The 24,819-nt window shown below is 41.2% G+C and overlaps 2 protein-coding genes across 2 annotated transcripts in view; both read right to left on the bottom strand.

The window, feature by feature from the left end:
• mbtps1 (membrane-bound transcription factor peptidase, site 1) overlaps positions 1-10,371 on the bottom strand; it is a 29,604-nt gene extending 19,233 nt beyond the window's left edge. Inside the window, exons 1-4 of the mRNA XM_030426188.1 lie at positions 10,206-10,371; positions 4,680-5,269; positions 2,905-3,168; positions 189-404 (exon numbers count right to left, since the gene is read on the bottom strand). Of these exons, the coding sequence (XP_030282048.1) occupies positions 189-404; positions 2,905-3,168; positions 4,680-4,884 (685 nt within the window). The 5' untranslated portion in view covers positions 4,885-5,269; positions 10,206-10,371. The remainder of the gene's footprint in view (positions 1-188; positions 405-2,904; positions 3,169-4,679; positions 5,270-10,205) is intronic.
• A 1,782-nt stretch (positions 10,372-12,153) lies between these two features.
• Positions 12,154-24,446, bottom strand: pskh1 (protein serine kinase H1). Its single transcript, XM_030427136.1, has 4 exons — positions 24,112-24,446; positions 22,638-23,416; positions 20,033-20,962; positions 12,154-16,317 (listed from the first exon to the last, which is right to left on the bottom strand). Exons 2-4 carry the CDS (start codon positions 22,704-22,706, stop codon positions 16,000-16,002), a joined length of 1,317 nt encoding a protein of 438 aa, XP_030282996.1. The 5' UTR covers positions 22,707-23,416; positions 24,112-24,446; the 3' UTR covers positions 12,154-15,999.
• Between the last annotated feature and the right edge of the window lie 373 nt (positions 24,447-24,819).

Genomic DNA, 24,819 nt, shown 5'->3' with positions numbered 1-24,819 from the left:
CATTCTACTTTTAAGAGTAAAAACTAATTAAAGGTGTTCTCTCTTAGTTTATCAGTCATGAGCCTTCTTTTCATTAAAATCAGTTCTTCATTTCTGTTTGATCAAGTAAACATTTAGCCCAGATGTTTGGTCGAGACCCCACCACCTTGTCCCTTTAATCAGAGAAGTCAAAAGGTCCGAGGTCTCACCCGTGTGTCCCATCTGCCAGAGAACGTCTGCCTGCAGGATCTGGGCGACGTGGCGGGGGATGGCTCGCAGCAGACGCCGGCTGGAGTGGCGACCAGTGGCATGCCAGAAACCCGAGCCCAGCGACAGGCTGGTCCGTCGGAAAGGCCGGGATGACTGCCACGACTGCCATTTTTGCGTCCCACGGGTGGCGTTGCAGGGCGCTGCAGGTTCGGGTGCTTTGGAGACAGAATGAATGTGTTACAGCAAAGTTGAAATTAAGTCTTGGAAATTCTGTTTACAGCCAAATCCAGGTTTATGTTTTAGATGATCTTGCTTTGGTGATTCCGAAATTCCACTTTACAGAGGAATATTTTCACTTACATAGTTGCTCAAAGAACTGGAGCTACTGATGACAAGCCCCATTACTGCTGTCAGCCACGACACAGTCTCCCCGTTCACCTGATGCTGGATGCTCACCACGTTCTGATGCCTCATTTCATCTCATCTCTCCCCCCTACTCTCTTTGTGTCTCTCTCCCTCCTTCCATCTCTTAGCTATGATGTGAGGCTGATCGCTCTGCCTCATTTCAGCAATTCTTATCACAATTCGAATCACTTGGACAGAACAAATTATCGGGAGGTCATTAGCAAACAGCAGCGGAGCCCTGAAGCCTTTCATTCCTTCAGAGCTCGAGTGAGGTCTTTGGTCTTATCTCTTCTAACAATTAATTACCTCACTGGGTAGCTGACTCAAATTAACTCATCCAACAAGTATCCAGTGAACGTGGCATTGCCTTTTTTTTTTTTACTCTACCAGATTAAAAGGTGTATCTACATTCCCAGGGGACGGTGTAAGGACACTACAGCCACCTTCAAAACCGTTTCAATTTGAATTCAGTGCACGTCATGTAAATAATTTCCAACACATGCGCCTGTTCTCTCATGCGTTCAGAGTAAATTCACACAGTTCTGTTAATAAACAACCCATTTGGTCACCTATTGAGTTAAACATAGCAACACGTGCTCTGCAGTATTTCCATTAGCCTCTTCAGAGTGCACCGGGTGGTTTGAGCTTTTTAAACATCGTCTACAGCTGTAAAATGTGGCTAACCAATGCTACTGTCCTGGTAACAATAACCATTTGTTTTTGTGTTACAAAGTGCAGTCCCTTGCATTATTTAAACAGCATTTTTTTTAAATCACATTTGCACGTAAAGGAATTGTGCAAAATCCATAACTCGCTGTGGCTGTTCAATAATCACACCATGTGGGAGAAGACCAACTTGTCTTCGTTTTGAAGTGTGTATTCAAGTATGGAGAAAAAGAAGTTGAGGTTAATTTTGTAAAAATTCCTACAGCTGTGTGTGATGTATTTTTAACATTCTGTTAAATACATCATCTTGATCTTGTTCTTGAAAAAAGGGTTTGAAGTGAACATGAACTTGAAAAGAGGTCACAGAAAATCTATGACAGGGGTGAAAAAAGGTGAAAAAGGTTGGAATATCTAATGGAGTTCAAATTAATTAATGTTGAAAATGTGGCTAAAAGTTTTTTAGCTGGGAGTGTGAATGTGTAAAGAGACGTCATGGGTCACACACACACACTTACTATTTTGTCTGTTTTCAGATATAATAACAGTGTAAGCAGCTAAAAATCTTTCCATTCAGTGTAGAGAGAGGGCAGAATGAAAAAAATAGTCTTACGCACAGTGACCAACCCATAGCAGATGTGTTAACTGTCCAGTACACTACATCCTCTCGTCATAGGGAACAGAAACTGCCCACACTGGTGGACAGTCTGACGCACTGATCATTAAAGGGTACATTTTTTGCTTCAAACACCTTCTATGCATGTGTATGCTGATCTAATAAGCATCTGTAAGTGATAAAGGGGAACAACTTTTTTACTGTGATAATAGATTCATTTATCCCATTATTCAGGATAACAATGCTTATTTTCTTGAGATAAAGAGATACATTAATCTGTTAACACTACAAAACAATCTTTGTTATCTGGACTTTAAGTAATAATCAACTCATGAACTGAAGATAATGGCATCACTAATAAAATAACTGTACCTATGGCTGTTAAGGGCTGAACATTTTGAAACACACTACAATAAAGTATAAAAACTAATAAGCTAGTTCTACTAACTGACTGAGACAAAGCAGTAACTCTTTTGATAAGTTTAGAAACTATGATCCAGATCTCGGCAGAGATGTAAAACAAGACAAAGAACTTCTTCATTGTTCTTCAACAAATAAAAGGCTACATGTGCTATACATGGCCTCCACACATGTGTACATAAGCAGGCTGAGGGCACACTGAAGGCTTTCATCCAGTGCCAGGTCCAAGATGTGCCCCACCCTGCCCCCATCCAGGCAAACCCCACCACACTACTGACTCACCTACTCCCTCCCACGGTGAGCAAACACAGACGTTCTCTGTCTTTCCTCCCATCCCCCAACATGACACGCACTCACACACACACACACCCTGACCAGCATCGACACCCCAAACTTGGCCTGCACTTCACATAAAGATACACAATCCTTACTTACAGCACAAACACAGAGGAGACAGAAAAGCATCCAAACAAAGAGACACTCTGTGAGCTGCAGCAGACAAACAGCTTTCTGTATGTCTGCACAGTTTTCTACATCTAGGGTGGACGTGCCAACCTCGGAGACACTGTGATCCGTTCTCCCACACAATCACACCATATTGTCAGACTTACAGGGAAAGTATTTGAGCATGCGGAACACTTTGCGCTGTGGCGTCACCCGCTTGATGTAAGGGTGGTCTTCTAAGGTCAGCAGGCTGCTGGCCGAAGCTTGGCGGATGTGGACCAGCTCAAAGTCGCTTGGGAAGTCGGAGGCGGGGTTTTCCCTGGGAACGATGTGCCACTCCAGCGCTCCGTCCCCGGCGTTCCGCAGGGCGCTGCTGATGTACAGGCTGCGAGCTTTGGCTGAGAAATAGCCCGTAAATCCTATGATGTACTCTGCACAGAGGGAGAGAGAGGGAGGAGGATGTTTTAAAGACTGACCAGAAGATGCGTTAATAAACAGTGTGTACTGAGGTGGACAATAGTTTCTATTAAGGCAGATTTAAGACGTATGAATGGTAGAACGCATCAGTAAATCAGTAAATACAGCTTTTCTTTCTGACCTTGACACAGGTGACTGATTCATAAAGCAGCAAAACACATTTTATTGATTTATGAATTGGTTTTGAGACAGGGAAACAAGTCCAATTGATTTTGGTATTTATAGTATGTGTATGAAAAGGACAGAGCCTGAATAACAAGTTGTGTAAAGTGGCTGAGTGGGGTGTGTTTTATTCTCAGCTCAGCATAACACCTACACAGTTACAGTTTAATTAAGCTGTACGTAGCATTAAGTACCTGCAATAATATCAGTTTGAAATGCTTACGACCTCGTTGCATTTAGGCCTGTCACAATAACTACTTTATGTCGGACCACTGGGATAAATGATACTAGTGCCAATTTAAGACAATTTCATGCCACTGATCTAATGATGGTATAATACTATTATAATACAAATACACAATTAGAAAGTGCAGTGGTGCTTTTATCTCTTATTATTCAGACAATATTGGAATTGAAATTTTAAAACAATATCAAAATATCTGAAACACATAAAATACATAAAATCAATTTGACCCATGCAACCAGTACAATAAATAACACACTGTAAACACAACGCGCTACATCGAGGACAACAGGACGGTCAAGATCAGGTAATAAGTCGATGACATGACTGTCGTGACAGGCCTAGCTGCATTTTATCTTGATCTCTCACTTGCAATATTATGGCATCTGTAGTTCAACAATACAGCTATAGAGAGAACACAAAAGCATTTCTTCATGAGTTAATTTCAGTCACACGTATCTGTTCATGTTTTCAAGATTCAGACTTTCATTTCCTTCCACATCATTTTCTTTGCTTGGTGTTGATTCAACACAATCCCAAGCACTTGTAGTATATTGATAAACAGTCTACTATAAGCAGATCCAGGAGAGCAGCTGTGGCTGAAGCATCTTGCCAATTCAATTTTTCAGCAGTGACGGCTGAGAGATAGATTTTGAAAATCCATATACCGTACCGGTATCATAAATGTTGTCTTTTCCTGGTTTTAAAGAATGCATAACAGTACAGTGATGGATTTACCAGAATGATCTGCTTGTTTTAATAAGTACTTAATACGTTTTAATAAGTAGTCATTATATCCACATTACTGATGATTATTTATAAAAAATGTCTGTTAACATTTTTCGGAAAGCATTAATATTATTATGATACTGCAATATTGATATCAAGGCATTTGAGTGTTTTTGAGGAGACTTTAAAATATTGAAATATACACTGTATATCATGATACAGGGGTCACCACCTCAAGATCTTTCAAATAACTGAGAAATCTCTATGGGAAAGTGTGTTAAATACAGCTTACAGAGACACAACCAAAATCATCTTCAACACTCGTCTTACCATGCTCTACCACCTTAGAGGAAAACTCCAGCTTGAGGGTTAACTGGGAGGAGCAGTTAGACCCGGATGACGAAGGGAGCGGCTCAGAGTTGGTGGCGTGGTCAGAGCCAGATTTGGCTCCGCCTGTCGGTTCCATCCCCACCAAAGGTAGGAAGCCCACCAGCAGCCCCAAAAGCATGGATGCCCACACAGGAAGCAGGAGCATTTTTGAGTTGTAGCGTAGCACCAAGTATCGGTTTGATGCAGATCAGTAAAGCTCTAGCATCAGGCGCGCTGATACAGATGAAAAATGAGCAGCTAAAACCTGGTTCAGGGTCAGGGGTGAGGAAACAGCATTTCAGGTCCAAAGCTCCAAAAATGAGTCCATACTGCAAACGGCCTGAGCAGCTAGATTAATTTCTTTCTGCGTTTTCTCTCCATGGTGGTGGTCCAGGGTGGAGGTCAGTGGCACTGCCAGAGGAGGAACATATTTTCCATGTTGACAACTGGAGGAGGCAACGAGTCAGAGCAGTAGATGATGAGGAGGGTGGGAGCAGTGACGGAGGACGATGCTGGTGTCAGTTCAACTGCAGTCCTTTTCCTGTTTGTATCTGAAAGGAAAAGAGAAGAAATTACTAACATTATTCATTCCGATCACTTCAGATTCATGGAGAATTGATTTGAGAGCCTGCAAACACATCATGTTAGCACACTGAATTACATCTCCATTAGTTCCTGAGCTGTGGCTATAAAGTAAAATCAGAACTTAAAGGAGAACTTCGGCCATTTTTTGCTTATATCCCTGTTGATCGAGGTTACCGAGTGCAGGAAAAATAACGAGAAATTTTTGCACAATATTGACCAGATATCAGGACGGCAGCCAAAGCGAAGCTATGGGGGCGGACATCTTTAAGTTTCACTTTCGGTTATGTCTGCACACATAGGTTCGCTTTTTGTGCCAAATGTTCTCGTTATTTTTCCTAATGACAGCACTCGGTAACCTCGATCAACAGGGATATGGGTTAAAAATGGCCGAAGTTCTCCTTTAATGGCTGAAACCCAAGATTCAGATTAAAGCCTGACAATACTGTTGTTCTGTGGCCAGTACCTCCCAATCAATATTAAAAATTAATTCAATCTAATACTATTAATAAAAAAAATCTATTTCTTTAAATGACAAACTCACAATAAACACAACAACAACATTTTTGCCAACGAATACTAACGAAGGTATCAGTTCATACAGAATGAAAGTAAAGTGAACTGGGCTTCAAATGATTTGAATAATATTACAATTAAATGGGTAAAAAACATAAATAAAACAAAAATATATTTAAGCTAGCCTCGGCTAACTACTGACTACTTGTTAAGTGGCAATTACAGAACCGTAAATGTCAACAGAGGAGCTCTGAGTAGCAGCAGCACAGGGATAAAATATTCATTAAGTCCGAAAACTGAGTTAGTAATGTCACTTACACAGCAGCAAAGATTTATATTTTGCTCTTATTAGCATCCGTGACATACAGATCATACCAGAACAAGTTGTAACAGCAGAACAGAGATGCTGAAATGAGCACTGGTGTGTTCTATACCTACTCAACCTCTCATCTGTAAGAAGAAGGTTGTGTCACTCTTCCTGTCTCTGGGTCCATGGTCTCACTTATTCTCAGATTTAAGGAAATTTAGGACACATAATTTAGCCCATAAACATTTATTGCTGCACTTTAATGCTGTTAAATGTATTTCTGCGCATGTCTGCGAGATGAAAACATGACTATACCAGCACTGATTTATAAGTCAGGCTAAATCTTTATCATCCTTTGCTTCAAGTGTGTCTGTCTACTGAAATTAATTCATGTTCATGTGTCTTTGAGATCTGCTGCTGACTGACAAACGTAATGAAGGTCAATCTACATTTGGATGGATAAGAAATCATTTTATTCTCTAGCCCCCTACAACACCAACTTTAGGGAAATAACCTTACAGAGGCTGCGTGTCCTGCAGCGCTCGGAGAAAGGAGAGCTTCCCCCGCTTTGCCAAGGGGAGAGAAGGGAGGCGGTGTGTGCAGGAAGATGTAGAATGAAGAATTACCCACTGCTTCCCCGGGGTCGCAGCGCTTTACCGGTTTCAAGGCAGCACGCAGCGTTAAGGGATAGATTTTACACCAGGTCACATTTTCGGTCTGGGGTATGTTAATGGCGGCTTGTTTGCTTGTGTGGACATGACTGTGGCATTCTGTCATGTTTATTTTTGTATTAAATAGACTAAAACATCTGGTCACTGGGTATTGAGTGTTTCAGAGTGGATTTATCTATCTATCTATGTTCTACAATTTTCCCAACCCCAGCTTTAATAATTGTGTAAAAACGTATACAGCGACACCCTGAAACTATGATGTTTTCTGCTTGCTTAGAGCACTGTGAAAATCTCATAGCGATGCTTCCCGACTCCTTTCTCATTTAGCCACCCATGAAGCATCTGTGCTGCCCTCGGGAAACACTCCTGTTACTCGATAGAGAATGTACACTGAGACAAACCTTTATCTTACCTGCACGGATGACGAAGGCTCACTGAGTTCTACAGCCAACAACAACCGGCTGCAGTCGAAATGAAACACTATGAGCTGCTTTAAAACAAAATCATCGAAAATATCTTTCTGCTGCAATGAAACCCATCCTGCATCTGACAAAAAGACTCTGTGGGAAACACCTCACACACACTACATACAATACACACACCGGCATGAAAAGAATTAGCCTGGCTGCCTCAACTGACCTGAAAGTGTGTGATATATGATTCCCTAACACACACACACACACACACACACACACAGTTTCCTTCTGGGCTGCATCAAAAGGGACATTCTGGCCAGGTACAGGATCATTTCCCAGTGGCCCAAGGCTTGAACAGCCCCGTAATAAAATACACATCAACACACAAACACAAACACACACACACACACACAGTTACAACTAGACACAAAAGAATACACACACATACATTTGCCAAGCTCAACACCAGAGCTCATGAGAAAAAGCCCCACACTGATTGAGGGTCCGGCCCAGGTTACATAAGGCGACCACCCTTCCTGTAACTGCTCCCTACTGTACACCAGAGGACGGGCTTTCAGCTGCTACACAATACCAAGATGTGTTGCTTTGCTAATTTACCAAACTCTAATTTTTAAGAGCCCATCCATCCTCATTTTGGGATTGATTTATCGATTAGCCTTCACACAATTCCTCTCAGTGACTGGACTGCTGCTTAGCAGCTGCTCTCTGGCTGCCAAGCTTTACTGCTGGCCAGAGCATGTGTGCAACATGTTCCAGCCCTGAGTGTGCAGCTACACAATGAACAATATGCACTGTGTGTATTTACCTTCAGCCTATTTTATTCAGGCAGACAGGCACGCCACAAATCTATTGTCTACAGAGCAAACACTCCCATCCAAAGATGAAAACAAGTCAGAAACCCATCCTTATTGTAACACACACTAGTGTGTATGTGTGTGTGTGCTACCTGATGGCAGGCATTCTCATTGTTTTTGTTTTTTTTGTCCATGAAGAGAGAAGCTCAAACAAACATATAGATTTACATGGCACAGGAGTGTATACACAAGTCCAGGTTCTGTTCAGTCCTAAGGTATACAAGTGGTGATGATATTTAACCCTGATTTTAACTTCAAAGTAATCTAAAGGAAAAGTTCATCCAAAAAAATGTTGTCATTATCTGGTCACCCTGAAGCAGATGGAAAGTCAGGTAAAGATTTTTTAAACACATTTCTAGAGCAACCCATCAAAACAGCGTTGCAGCATTCCCCACAGCAGCTGAAGCAGATGAGAACTAAAATGTAAATAAACAACTCAAAGGACGACATAAAATAGTTCCGTAGAACTCATCCTGCGTATCCACATCTGCAGATGCCCTTACACCCTTTTTAAAGACAAAGTGTCTGCTATCTCTCAATCTCTGCTAAACTGACCAAGCTTCACCGTACGTTGAGGGTATACATTACATCTTTTCAGGTGACTGCTGCGACTCGGTTTTTGCTCCAGAAGTGTTTTGTTGACTACAAAACTCCACCTGGCTTCCCATCAGCATGAGGGTGAGTAGATAATACATTAATTTTCATTTGTGAATGAACTCTTCCTTCAAGCCATCTGGTTCTTCCTGTTGATCTCCCCTATGGAGACTGCAGAAACACTAGCAAACATCACTTATAACACATTCCGGCAGCCGTTTCAGGTTGAAGGATATTATCAGGTTTATATTAATCATAAATTACACACAAACCTCATCCTTCGCTTCCACTGTATTTGTGTGGTCAGATGGCTACCCTCCTCCTTAATGATACAGCAGATAAACTGCAGATGGGGGGCCTTACACAAGAGATAAAGTGTAGTCGATATAATTAAAAGCCCCTGGCTGGTCTGGACAGGAGGGCAGGAGGGGGGCTCAATCACTGGTTCCGGCCTGGGGCAGGATCTCTGCCTGTGTGAGACAACAATACAGCTAACGACTACTGGTTTAGAGACCGGGCTGTAAAAATAGCCCCACTGGTTAGGGCAGGGCTGTAAAGACAGGCTGGGACTACCTGTGTCAACATCACACCAAGCCACAAAACCGGCACCAAACCTCTGGGCGAATATAGATTAGTGGCTAGGAGAGGACCCCCACCACAATCAAAGGAGAGAGGGGAGATACACAGCAGGGTTAGCAGTGTAGAGACAGTCAAGTGGTGTCAGTTCTTTGGGTGTTAACTGAGGGGTCCCTCACACAATGACTTTCAGCATGAATCTAACATCAATGTAATCGCTCCTTCAATAAATAAGAAAAATCAGAAATACACATTAACAATGCAGACTATCAGAGGCCACCAGCTGCTGTTTTGTTGACAACAACATGTCTGAGTCCGTCTACAGTGTGTGCACCATAAGGGGTTCCAGGAACGCAACAGCCAAACCTCCAGTCATTCAACAATGGAACAGACTTCATTTTGTCTCATGAAGTGTTCATGTTAACTCCCTGAGCAAACCAAACACAATACAAACCACACTCCAGTTTAAATGTCTACAGTTTACATTAGAGAGCGCATAAAGGGTCTAGTGTTGTCTAGGATTTAGGCACGTTAAATAACACTAACCTGCTATCAAGTGCGACACAGCCTTTATTCAAAAACCTGAACATATCATTTAAACACGTTAGCCAGTTGGCTAGCTAAGCCACAGAACAAAACAAAGCAGAATTGACGACTTTATCAGCATAAACAATGAAAGCATCAGCAGACGCACATGCTGGAGGATGGGCTATGTATCACCAAGGAGGGCTAATGTTTCACAGTCTGCAAATAACTTTATTCGAACACCTTTAAAGCTCATGTTAATGTCGAGAAAGCTACACTAAGCCTTCTGAAATTGGTTTTGTAAACAAGAAGGCATGCTAATAGGTTTTTCAGACCCCGCAGTCTATCACATGTACAGCATTAGCTAGCTAGCTTACGAGTATTTTCCAGTATCTGCTTGGGTTTTGTGTCTTTATTATACTCACCAGGCTGAACAATGTGGCACACGTAACGGTTACTTCTTGGTGTCGTTCACTGTCCGTGTATTCGTGGGCTGATTGTTAGTAGATAGATTAATGTCCAACGAACAAAAGCTAGCAGCAAACTCACTAAACGCTTCAGCCGCAGACCACTGACGTCTGGTTATGACGGGATGCCAGGTTTGGGTTACTTGGTCTCCTAAAGCGCAGAGCACAATTAACTCCTTGATGCATTGCATCGTATAGAGAATACTGGATTCCAGTATTTTTTTCCTAAAAATATAGCCTATTTATCTCGTAACAGAAATGGCGTCGTGGGCACTCTCTTATCGTCTTTCAAAAGCACCTTTAACTCCATCGCTGTTCGTCAAGCTTTATATCAAACCTGGCAACCCAGAGGGCCTTCAGATACCACTTTAGTCCAGCCTTCCCCGTCATGCTGTGGTTTTCCCAGCAGAGGGCGCTGTTTGCTACCAAGAAAAAGGACTGCAAACAATACAGACACAGTGGTGGAAGATAACTTAACATTTAAAATGTTTATTTCACCTGCTGAAAGAAAAAAATACAAAACCATATAAATTAGGCATTCACTACCACATTAGCCTTTAATTAATCCATTACACTATGGCACAGTTGTTCTGAAAAAAACGAAAAGTAACTTTTTAGTTAGAGTTTTCTCCAGCGTTCAGGTTGTTTTTTTCCATTTTCATCATATACAAAATAAATATTTTTGTAGTGACATGAACATGTACAGAATATTATTCAGAAATGGAGTCCGCTTACACAAGTATTATAAAATAGCCCACAGTAAAACTATTCTCACACACTGCTCTTTAGCTTTACTTTCGTCAGCTGGCATTAAACTTGGCAGACCACAAATGACTGACGTCTTATAATCACAAGCAAATCCATATACTGTTAAGGCGCAAGTCACACTTTGGATTCTTAGTTATCCACAAAGAATAAAAACACAATATAACATAACATTTCATACACTTTGTTGAAATCTTATGAAGTTGTTATGGCAAACATGTTATCAAATGCTGCTTTTGTACAGTTGTTTTTTTTTAATAAGTTTTAGATCAAAGTCTTTTTAAATAATTTTATATTAAAATATATGTTAGACATTATTTAATATAGGCATATATATTTATATATTTTCGCTTCTGTCTGGGCCCCCTAGTGGCTAGAAGGGCCTCAGCATGTGCCTAGAATGCCTGTGCTCACATCAGGCACAGCTGGGCAGGCAGCATACATTCGGTCTGTCAGAGCTTTTTTTTTTTTTTTATGAAAACAGCTGCGGCTGGAAACAAGGTTGATGAGAGCAGTGAGGCTGAACCATATGGCAAATGTGCTGTAAAACTAAAATTAAATCAGATATTTTTCAAATTAAAGTTATCACTGAACATGACCCCTTTCACATTACAGTCATTTAGTTTATTGCTAATACAAAAAAGCCTTGGGGAAAATAAAGCTATAAAGTTATACAAAAGGACAATTTATGCACCAAGTTGTGTTTCAGTCTGGCTTGTTTCCAAAGGACATTCATCTTTTATTTTAAATTATAGTGGGCCTTCCCCCCAAGTGAAGTAGTGTCCTAATTTCTGTGCTGAATTAAGTCCAGCTTCATAACATTCCATGGTTATGTGCACTGAGGTGGAGGAGGGAATAAAAACAGTGAACTAATGAACCTGCAAGTAAGTGTAATCTTGTTGTGCAATTCACACACACACACACACACACACACACACACACACACACACACACACACACACACACACCAGTGGGACTGCAGATGTAAATTAGCCCAAGGCTAACTCTGGTGCAATGCATTGAATGGTCACATTAATGTTTTAATTGCACATTGTCCCTTACAAATAAAATTGAAATTGACACACACACACACACACACACAGAGAATGATGATGAAAAAAAAAATCTAAAAGCCGGCGAGTCGGGTTCGAGTGTTTTATTGGCACGTACAACTCACCGTTTAAAAAAATAAAAAAAGTTAATGGTAGAAGAATCAAAGTGTTATCATTCATTTCGACACACAATAACAAAAGATGAACAACTGTTTTCAGGTAACAGTGTTGAGCTGGCTACTTCATTTAGGATGACAGCATTTATATAAAATCACACAGATATATAAAAACAGGACAGGAAACACTTTTACAAATGTGCTGACATTCTGCAAAACTGCTAAAGGACTGATTGGTTATTCACTGAACATGGTACACAACAGGCACCCAACAATGCTGCTGGTTAATTCAACCACAGCAATTCCTTTGAGTCCAAACAATTACTGTGTGGCTGTCAGTCGTAAAGCTGAGATTTTACTGTTTATTTCACGTACCATTCATGAACTCATGACCAGAACTACTGTATTTTGCAGAGTATGACACCTTAAAGAGATATTTCGACCAAAATCTGTCTTTAAAGAGGACAGAGCTTTTTTCTCTGTGCAGGACTTTTCATGAATACAGAGCGTGTGCGTTTGATATTAAAACAACATTTGAGTGTAACAATACCAGTTCCAATGTCAGCCTCACTTAAAGTCTTTTATAAACATTTTAGTCCCATCAAGATGTGAGACATCAGGACAGAAAACAGCAGTGGGACAAAGATTCTGTATCAAGGAAAATGGAAAGAGAAAGATTACAAAGTGTCATGGAACCAGCAAAGGACAAAAAGACAAAGAAGAACGGAAAAACTGAGGTCACCTGACATGGCTCAGTTAGGTTTCCAGTATGTGTTAAACAAAACAAAAAAAAAAAAGAGTTCACAACAGCAAACACACTTTAAAAGTCTGGGGTGGATCACAGCACAATGCTCATATGAAGAAGAAAAGACCACACCGTAGCAACGGACTAACACTGGGAGTGTTCTGAGGGGCAAAATACAAGAAAATTCAATGGACAGGTCCAATACAGAGGAAGGCTGCAATTATAAAAACACATTTGAACGTAACTGAACTATCGATTAAGTGCATTTCCAAAAACAGAAAGAAAGCAAAAAAAAAAATAATAAAAGGTCCAATAATCCCAATCCTAAATCTTGAAGTTATGCTTCTTTTGGGAAATTCAAAAATCATTCATCAAATATCACATATTTGAAGTTGGGGATGAATCAATTACAATCAGCCTCCCGGATATAATGATCAAACTAAAAGTTGCATCCATTATTCATTTCACTTTGCTTGAACAGCCTTTTACTACTTCAATTTACCACAGTTTCACAAAAACACAATCCCTACTCTAGTCTCATTTAAGATAACTGCTATCATATGAACTGCTATGAGCAATACAGCAGTCACAGAACCTTATGATGTACTGATGTGGACCACCTACACTTGAAATGTACCGGACTGTTTGACTAGTCATGATTCAGACTGACAAAGGCAGAACTAGTAGTACCTATAGAGGGAGAAAAATCTTCTGAGTTTTCTTCATCTCTCATATATGGTCAAGCGAGCTGAAATTCCACAACACGAGAGCTTTAACCTACTGTATTACTGTCAGTGTTATAGGTCTGATAAACTGCGTTCAGCCTTTGGAATCTACTCAGATTTAAGTGCACTTACAGACAAAAGGTAACCTTACATACTAACTTATGAATGCATGGTTGGATGTGCTTGGTTCTTTGATTCAAAATGTTTTGAAAATCATATATACATGAGACAATATGGCAACAGGCAACAGTTATTTGATTAACCTCTACATCATCCTCATATTTTCAGTGGTTTCCTGCATTTTGGTCAAGAGTGTACACGGTTGTTATTCTGCTGGCTCCCGACAACCTGCCAAAGAGCTACTGTGCCATGCAACCTTTGGAAACTGAAAAAAATGCTGAGGTGCCCTCTCACCTAGCCTCTGGTCAACTAGTAAAAGTACAGTGACCCGACAGAGAATGATTGACACTTACTCTGACAGCATGCCAGTGGCTGAAAATGGTGTGATGTGTTGTTGCAAGATAAAACATATATTGTTTGAAAAAACTCACCGAGTTACAGATGATAGTGAAACAGAGGCTAGCTAGCAAAATGGCAGGACTTGGGTTGCACCTGCTATTTGTAAATCCAGTCAAACTTTTGTAAGTGAAGTTTTTAATAATAATTAGCTAGTTCCAAACTAGTCAATCACTAAACCAGGTTACACCATGAAACTTGAGAAATGTCCAAGTTCTTAACAAGTAAAGTAATGGATATGTAAACAGGAAGCCAATGTAGCATCATAAACTGTAGCATACCTTCCAATAATCTGGTTAAAGTGGTAAGCCAAATCTTAATGCTTTGTTAATGTATTACAATGCTTTATTTCATATGACATATTTTCAGAATCAGTTGTATTTTTGCAATTTTGAATGAGTTGAAACTATCTGATTATGCTAACCTAGCTAAAATTATTAGCGTTTTTGGTATAACATTTTGGAATTCTCTTTTATGTAAGTATATGTTTTTGGTAAATGTATTCTTAATTCCAAGTTACCTAAATACTTCAAATGTCAGGTCCGATATCTTTTTTACTACTCAATCTGAACTCGTCAGCTAATAGCAAGCCAATGTTAGCTTCTTCAGTGGGTTCAGTTATGGAACAGAATGTAATAAATATTTAGTGACAACTAATTCCTTTGCCTAACTAGTTTGTGTGGTGCAACCTGTTTCGACTGAGTGATGTAAAAATCTCCACTTAGTGAACATTTTTGTTATAACCAGGCTAAGTTTGAACTTACAAAGAGCTGGTACAACTGTAAAAGGTCCTCTATAACAAAGAGCTTTGCTCTCATTGTTGCATACAACATGTGCCATTCAAACTGTAACCAACACTGAAAATGTAAAACCACACAACAACCAAAATGATCAAATATCCTTATAAAGACAATGACTTATTGTAATACTGCTCTAACATGAAGGGATCATAGCAGGTCCTTCATGAGTGATTCTAGTGATCTCAGAAATCTTTCGGAGAGGGGTGGTCTGGCATATTGTCTATTCTGACACATTAAAGATTTAACACTGACACAAACAGCTTCACAATCTTTTGACAGCTTTAAAACAATGAGAGCAATAATGGCAAGATGAGATAAGCTTAGAATTGACTACTAAAAAATACGCCTTCATTTTGACCACTAAGGGTGTGGCTGTTGTGTTTCCATCACCCACATCTTAAGACAAGGTCTGTACAATTAGTACAATAATAAATTCACAGCAATTTTCGATCAGGAGTGAGTGAAGGGAGTTTGTTTTCCCCTCCTTTTCTTCTTACAAACTTCAGTACCCAGAACTCTGTTCAACAGATCCTCGTGGAAGGTCATTATCCAGTGACCATTTGAATGGAGACTAATAATCATGTCAACAATAATAAATAAATATGTAGAGACACAGGGATTAAAGGAACAAAAGCAAAGGAGTGGAAGGCACCATCCTGCCAGAGAAAAGGTGAAGGAATGGATGGAGAGATGATGTAATCTAGTGTGTCCTTTTCTGTGCTCATGAGGAGACACATGAACTTAGGATCTCTTAGATTACATTGTCTTCAGGATCATTTTTGACTCATTCTCAAGTCTCAATTGGCAGCAGTCAACCATAATTCAACTTTTGCTGGTAGCAATGGATGTAGTCAAGTCACTGTCGTCTTTTCTTTTTAAAAGGCAATGATTTGGGGCTTAAAGCCATTTCAGCCTCTAATACTTACAGCAACTTCAAATGGTGGGAGTCATTTAAAAAGTTCAGTCACTGCAGTGCTGTTCCCCCCAAAAATACAAGGTCGGCTACAGTCCCTTGGCTGTCATGCTCCATATCTCAGCCGTTGTACTGCTGCTGATATCGACGGTTCAGCTCGCGCAGCTCCTTCTCTCGCACCCGCCGTGCTTTGTTGGATTTGGTGGAGCGGCTTGAGCGAGTAGACTGGGCCGACTTGGTGCTGTGGCAGCGTGACGACGCCCGCTTCAAGAGGTTCTGAGATATGCAGCGCTGCAGGTTCTTCATGGAGGAGGAGGCGGCCATGCTGACGATCCAGGGGTGCTTGAGGGCCTGGCCAGCTGTGAGCCGCTCGCTGGGGTCCACGGTTAGAATCCGCTCTACAAAGTCTTTGGCCAGGTTGGACACGCTGGGCCACGGCTGGAGAGGAGAGACAGATGTGAGACAAGGCTGCAATTAACTAAATGAGGTCAAGGACATTCCAATGGCAGAACTCAACTTAGTCTAAACATGTGGTTCTCTATCTGATGAGTGGGCAAAGTCATGTTACACAGGTGTAACTAATATCACCACTTATTGTTGCATTGCACTGTAACAGTGGCTTTTAGTTTACTTCCACCTGTGTTCTTCCCATCAAAACATCTAATCCAACAATAAAAAAGAGGATTAAAGAGAAAACACAGAAGAAGGATGTGAAAGGAGAGAAGAGCGTTACAAAAGCCCGACCATGGAAATGAACAGTTCATTAAATGGACATAAGAGAAACTTTATGTTTGAGGGTGAGGAAAAAAAAACAGACTAAAATAAAAGAATGAAAACTTCTTTATTATAGGATGATAGTATTTTCAAAGATCCAATTTTAGAAATGTAACTCTTTTCAAATCATTTTGATTCACACTAACTGAAAAACTTCAGAAAGGGGAACGTCAAAGAAAAACAGTAAAGACAGAACTTTTTTGTGTGAGATGGGACTTGAGACCTGATAGTTTGTTCAGCATCAGTAGAGCTTAGTCCACTGGACACACGAGGGCAGCAGAGTGACACAAAACTGAGAATGTCTCGAACAGCGCAAGCTTTAACCTGATAAAAAGCGTATCATTTGATCGCGTTACGTGTTATGTTATACAGCCCATTGCAGTGATGAGTCTTTGTATTTGCCAACGTCAGACTCAATAAAGGGTGTGGGGTAGTGGATTTGATGTGACTATTTATATTTATTTTGCTTGAACAGAATTTCAGGTTTCTAAGATCTAATGTAAAACATAATGTCCTGAAAGCATTTTTTGTGCAACATCTGCTGACTCTCTTTCCGAGACATGGACTCTATTTAGTATCAGTGACTGGTAGTGAGTCAACTTCTACCCCCTACTTAGACAGGAATTGGGAATATCAACGCAGCGTGCCTTTCAACACATGCACACACGCACGCACACCACGCACACACACACACACACACACACACACACACACACACACACACACACACACACACACACAGAGTTTGTACATGATGTCCTGCTTGGCAACCAGCTGTGTTTTCGGTCTCCCAGTAGAAAACTTACCCTCCTCTCCACACAGCAGGTAAATCACCGCTGCTGGCCAAAGATACATGACACATATATTACCCTCACACATACATTTCACCTCTACCTACAATAATGTCCACACTGTGATTAGTTTATGCTCCGTAGCTGTAAATGTGAACATTATTTATCACAGCTGTAAAGACACATGTCCTTGAGGAGAGTACATTTAAGTTTGCCCCACCTCAGATCCACCTCTCAGGACTCTTAAACTAAAGGTCACAGGCCTCTGTGCTATACAGAGACACAATACAAGTTCTAGTATTGCATCCTTACAAGGACATGAGATGACCTTGTTATGAAATTAATAGTTGTAATCTCCTGTCTGAATCATATTCATAGACACTGAAAATACTATAAATGCTCAAGCCTCACAGCAGAACACGGCATATATTGATTCTTTAAAGATTATTTTCTCAGCATTATTTGATAGAAACAGAGAAATGAGTGGATGACAGAAATCTGCAGCACTTGTTGCAGTTATATGATATAGATCTTCACACCAGGCCCACAGAATGCCCCAAACACACCACGAACCAGAAATCACTACCAGAAAAGGACGATATTGTTTGGTGGGGAAATAATTAATAGAACGATTGTGTAGTTTACACATTCTGACAAAATAGTGAAGCAATCAAGTTGTTTGTGTCCACCCTACTGTCCAGGACCCAGATATATATTATACATACAATGAAACGGGCATAATTGCTTACATTTGGGAGGTTTCACATGTGTGGTATTTCTATGTGACAAACTGTTTAATCTCTGATCAAAATTGTTGATAATATTTCTTTTGAGCAGCTAACTTATCAATGAACTAACTGTTCAATTTCTACAGATTTTCAGAAGTCTACAGTGGTATATCATGTTGAATCAAGCGGTTTAGCATTTTCGAGGCCACTTTGTTCATTTATTCTAGAGCAGTTAAAGGTTCACTGTGGAGTTTTTGCCCAATAGTAGTGCAATAGAACAATAGGTTTTATGCGTACGTCTCTGATTTGTTTGTATTTTGCTCATGTTTGTATTTGAATGCACAAGCTATTCCAAAGACAGACAGTTGAGGGCGGGTATGTGCCAAGAAACACAGCAATGTGCCCACAAAGATAAGGAAGAAGAAGGTTGCAAACAGCAGACATGGATGTAAACAATACAGGATTTCAAATAGTTAAATTACACAGGGTACATTTAAATCATCAGATGGTGGCTCGTAGTTAGGAAACCGCAAAGAAATATCACTCGACTCTGCAGCTCATACATAAGTATAAATATCATACTATTATGTTATTTGATATTATATATAAATAAATATTGGATTTTACATTGACCGTGTTGCCAGAAAATGTCTCTAAATAAATGATAACCTGCTGCACATCAGATAGGATATATAAATAGGCATCTATACTACTAAGAAGATCTTCATATAAACTTAAAAGGTTAATGTTGTTATTACAGCTCGTTTCTGGTTCTTTTGGGGAATATACATTTGTAAGCCCTATTCTGACCTCATGTTCACAGAGAATTATGACTGCTCTGTTATCGCTCTAATTAAATAAATAATCAAATAACCAATATATGATATTAAAAAATGCATAAATGTTGACTAATTGAGCTCTCGCCAATTCCAAGGACGACTTGCCAACTATACAACCAACAGTTCTACTACACTTAAGCTGCAGACTTCAGCTAAAATATATACTCCCTGGAAGTGATTTTAATTATTAACAGTGTGAGCTCTGGCCTTATCTCACCTGTACGACACTCGATAAGTTGAAATCTGGACGCAACCCCAGAAATCTGAGATGATTCAACTGCTTTGCATTAAATATTACAAAACTCCTCGGCTATTATTTGAGCTGGACTGACTGTATGTGGGGCAAACATTAACCAAAGGGCCCTTTTGTAAAGCTCACTGGCAACATAAACATCCCGCACTATGAAACAAAGGAACAGACTACTCAGCATTCTAAGTAGATACACAGATAGAGCATAAATTATTGTACACACACACACACACACACACACACACGTACATATTGACTTAAAGAAAACAACTGAATGACAGCGAGTATGGCAAGGTAAACGGAAAGTTACATGGGACTGAAACAGATGTTAACTGAGAGATGAGGAGTGAGGACAGGAGTGTAAAGGGGTTAAGTGTGTGAAAATGTGTGTGTCTGTGTGAAACCAAGTCACCTCAGAAGAAAAGCTGAACTTCTTGGAAATCTGTTGACAAAGCCTCATGTGGTGCAAGGAATGTATTCCAAATATGGGTGAAGTCTGCTGGTGTGCATGTGTGTGTGTGCGTGTGTGTGTTTGTAGAGACGTGTATTTCTCAAGTTGTGGGGACATAAATCTGTTATCTAGACACACTGTGGGGACTTGCCTTCCTTATGGGGACAAAATGCGAGTCCCCATAAGGTAAATCGGGTTAGGCAAGGCAAGTAGGGTACCAGTAGGTAACTAGGTCTCCAGGAGATTAACGCAAGTCTATGTTATGTCTCTAAAACTGGGAAAAGAGTGCGTGAAAGTGTGTAACAGATCGAACTCCTCACCTCTCCAGAGAAGCTGTACTTCCCCTTCAGGATCTGCCGGTACAGCCTCATGCGGTTGTCGTCCTCGAAGGGCATGGTTCCACTCAGCAGGATGTACGAAATCACCCCCAGCGCCCACATGTCTACAGCATTTGTATAAGGCTTCCTCACCAGGATCTCTGGGGCGATGTACTCTGGCGTGCCGCAGGTGGTCTTCATCAGACACTCGTCCCCCTTCTTCCTGCTACTGGCCAAACCGAAGTCAGTGATGATGATCTTGGAATCGGCTCCAGGGTGGTAGTAGAGCAGGTTTTCCGGCTTTAGGTCTCGGTGGGTGATCCCCAAAGTGTGGAGATACTTGACGCCGTCCAGCACCATCTGCAGCACCCGCGTGGCGTCCCGCTCTGTGAACGAGCCGCGGGCAATGATCCGGTCGAAGAGCTCTCCTCCAGTGGCTAGCTCCATCACCATGTAGACACGTTCTGCCGTCTCAAAGACCTCCATCAGCTGGATTATATTGGTATGACGGACGCGTCGCAGAACGCACAGCTCAGACTCGCACACTTCCCTCCCCTCCCGGTAACGGGTCTCGATCATCTTGATGGCGTACGGCTGTCGCGTGCTCTTGTGCTCCACGCGAACAACGCGGCTAAAACTCCCGCGACCTATCAGAGCTTTAATGTCATACTTTGCTGTGACCCGGGGGTCAAACTTGGCTCGATATTTTGCCACCTTCTTCCGCTGAGGGTCGGACAGTTCTGATGGGTCCTTAGGGGGCTGAGCGGAAGCAGTGGGAGTGGCGGCTTGGGCCTGGGCCTGGGCCTGATATTGGGAGGTGGAGTCAGCTTTGTCACCTCCCCCTCCACCAGCCCCACCCATCTTGCTCCTAGTGCCATCCCCTCTTATGAAGTGCTTATAGATATCTGTCTGAGGAGGTGGGAGAGGATCAACCTGAAAAACACAGTTACAAACATCTTTATCACAGACGCAAATTAAGGACAAGAGCAGAACAAAAGTTGAATATTTTTCTGTGGATAAAAGAAGAATCTGTTGTAAACAGTATAAACTCTGATGTATGGATGGATGCATGAACAAGATGGAATTCTGAGCTTTCAATGTACAAATGAAGGCATCAACCAATCATGCTATGCGAAATGGACATCGAGTCACAAGTCAAGCTGAATTATGACTTGACCTCCGCTGGCAGACCTGTTAATTGTTTATGCTTGTCATCACCCTCATCATTTGACAAAGGACAAAAAATAATGAAGACAATGTGACAACAGTGTGATGTGATTTTCGTTTGAGTAAACCCTGATTTCTCTCTGCAGGGACACACTGATTATATGGGAGATTTATTGACGCAGAAACTGAAGCTGTTGGATCCACCTGTGCCCTCCCCAAATCCACCAGACTACGTTGATTAAAACGGTAACTCTACCTTGCAGAATCACAGGAGTTGTGGATTTCTACCGCTGCTCCATCAATTATTTGTTTGTACCTTTGCTGTTGTAACATGGTAATACGTCTGAATGGAGCTGACTGGACCGGACCGCACTGGAGCCTTGGGACAGGCACCCTAGATGAACCCGGTGAATGTCACCCCTCTCTACCTGTCAGCGAGCCAGGTCATTGCTGCAGTGTGACCCCAGAGCACCCTGGGGCCCTCTTAGAGCTCCGCAAGCTGGTGCCATTTTTCTGCCAGAATCTGTCCTGCTTAATAGATGGCAAGTATCATTTAAATGTGATAATATACCGGTGTCGCAAATATGCATATTTGAGCATACTATCGCCAGTTCATGTCGCTGCCAGAAAAAGAGACGGAAAGTGAGATACTCCAGAGGGTGTGTTTTGAATTTAAGTGTAATTTATTCATCACATCCTCAGGGTGTAAGGCCTTCCACCTATAGTAAGTATAGCCAGACCAATACTGGATTTGAGGCCCATACTGATGTTGATATATGCCAATTGCGTAGAAATGCGAGACCAATATATCAAATGTGTTTAGTTTTTAACACAAACACATACATGCATAATCTTGCCCAAAGTAAACTAAGTAGGACATTTGACATAGCTCTCAAGTGTACTCTGTAATTGTGGTTTTCTCAAGACTTTCCAGTGAATATACACATTGATATATCTGCTAATATAAGCAAACAGCTGATTAATCAGTAGTTTATAGATAACAATTAGGTATCTGTGTGTAGTTGGGCTGCAAATAATAATTTTCATTGTAACATAATCAAATGTCTTGATTTGTCTGACCAACAGTCCAGAACCCAATTATATTTAGGCTGAAAGCACAGGCATGACTTAGTGATTAATAAGTTCTCAGAATAGATTGATTCATTTTCTGTTCATCAACAGGAAGAAACACATGTACTGCACCAAAGTTCACCAGGACTATTCCACAAGTAAAATATTCAATAAACTGACCCATAAAGAAAATTACTGTTCATTGCACTTTTACTTATTTTAGTAAATAAAATGTATTATTATCAATGCTTATGCTGGTAGTGGTGAACATGAGAGTAGTGGTTCTACTGCTGCCGTTGTGAACAGTCACAGTATCTGTGGTATTAACAATATTATTGTCAGTACTAGTAAAAAACATTGTCTTACTGACCTTTTTGACCAGGTCCAACTGAACGTCCCCTGGAGGCTCAGGGAGGACCTTACTGTTCCTGCACCCCATCACATCACCTTGGGCCGCTGCCCAGTCAGCCTCACAGGCCACCAGGAGCCCTGCCTCATCACCGCAACAGCTGATTCAACACACTCAGGGTATCCAACATCCAGGCCGTACCCAGACTCAGACAGGGGGTTCATGAATAAAGCTGATTATACCCACTCAAGTCCTGATGAGCTGGCATCAGCATCACAGTTCATGAATACACCTGATACGTCCACTTAAGTCCAGTTTAAAAAGTCCAAGAGTTCATGAATATATTTTGGCCAAGCACATTGTGTATTTCGGCTCCATCAGCAAGTGCTGTATTGTTGGTTGTCTTTTAACAAGTTCCTTCACGGGCCTCTGCTGGTGGGTCTCGCACATACAGCCAGGCTGTACTGTTGGCAGGAAGGGGGAACTTCAAGCCCCTTGAAGAACCAACTGGGGCCCCATTTCAGACAGCGTGATATGTTCAATGTTTGAGAGAAAATTAGTTAGTATTCATGCTATCAACAAGAAAATTATTGATTGGGGCAGGGGAGGAAGCAAGACCAGCTTAAATGTGGCTGCCTTTTGGAGAAATGCAGACACAGTCACGCAGACCATCCAAAGAAAATAAGATCATCCACTCCGCTTCGATCCATTGGGAGACGCTGTAATGTCAGCTTTGGTCTTGCTGCAGATAAAGCAGCTCCCCTGGAGAATCACAGGCTGGAGAGCAGCGAAGTGAAGCTCTGAAATGGAGAACACAAAATGAAATGTGAGTGATTATGGTTTGGCTCACCAAACATATGGGCACTGTGTCTGAGCGCTGACATGACAGGAGCAGTCTTAACATTTAGGCCAACAAATGATAGGCAAAAAATAGGAACCAGCCTTAACAGACTGAGCATCTTAGCACCAAAGTTAAACACCATTTCTGTACTGAAGTTGCGTGATGAAGCCATATTGTAAAACTTTCCAGCCAAACTATGATTACAGCTACCCAGACATGTTTTGAAATGGCCAAGAAAACAGGGGAGAGCTCTGCCATGTTAAGAAATAGCTGCTCTATCACAGATGGTCACTGTTATCCGAGTATTCAGTGTTGGAAGTCTGCCTGATATATTGTTTAAGTTCTCAGTACAAAATGTTTATCAACTTATTTCACTTTTTCACTCGTGTCAACAGAAAACTGAGTGGAAACATCCCTGAAAACTTGGTGTAAACTGGTCTACACGGTGGTGACAAGTTCATTTATGTCCAACTTGCACTCAAGTTTAGTTAAGATTAAAAAATGGCGAGGCCCTACTCATGTCAATGTTTTGGCTTCAGTCTAAAACACATTTGACCGTTATTATTTTTGGCAGCACTGACTCACAACATGATACTCTCTAAAACTTTCAGAATTGACCCGACATGAAGGTGTAAAAGTGACTAAACATCTCACCTCATTACTTATCCGAGATAACGGAACAGTTTAAGCGTGCTAACTAGCCTGCTAGCAGCAGGGCAGGACTCCCAACTTTGCCAAACCCAGCCTCCTCACCCCACTCTCACTCAGCTGGGCTCTCCATTTTCACCTCGTAGTTTCCCAACTTTATTCCCGATGACAAAGAACTCAAATCCATCACTTCCATTGTCAGCAACCTTTTGCGTCAGTTCCGAAGATTCGTGCTGTGTTTTGGAAATGACGGGACTGAACAAAAACACGCGAAGTTGCCCCGTTGGTCGCTTTTACTGGACGGTGTTTTTCGACCAGGACCACCTTCCCACAGCCAGACACAAGCGTCAAGACCGCAGTGCGACATGGATGTTCCGCTTTGTACTTTCAAAATAAAATTGTCTTTGCGAGGTCTTTGCATTTCTGTGTTGCACTAAATTGTTTTTAATGGGAAAGTAAGCCAACTGACCGACTTGAATGTATTCATAATATGTTTAAGCATGTTGGAGTTGTAAGCGTGATTGAGCTGTCATTTAAAAAAAAAAAAACTGTTATATGTACCGGTATTTAAAAAATAAATAAATTTATATATATCAGATAAAAAAACTTTGATGGCAAGTCGCATTAGTGAGGGGTATCCAGTATCCCCATGTCCACATTCTTGCCAAGTCGACGCGTCGACGACTATCCTGGGGCCCCGACAGTGTCCAGCAC

Source organism: Sparus aurata, chromosome 8, assembly GCF_900880675.1.
Source record: "Sparus aurata chromosome 8, fSpaAur1.1, whole genome shotgun sequence".
In the NCBI taxonomy this organism is placed as follows: domain Eukaryota; kingdom Metazoa; phylum Chordata; class Actinopteri; order Spariformes; family Sparidae; genus Sparus; species Sparus aurata.
Note: the sequence above shows the minus strand (reverse complement) of the source record. Positions and strands in the feature narration are given on the sequence as shown.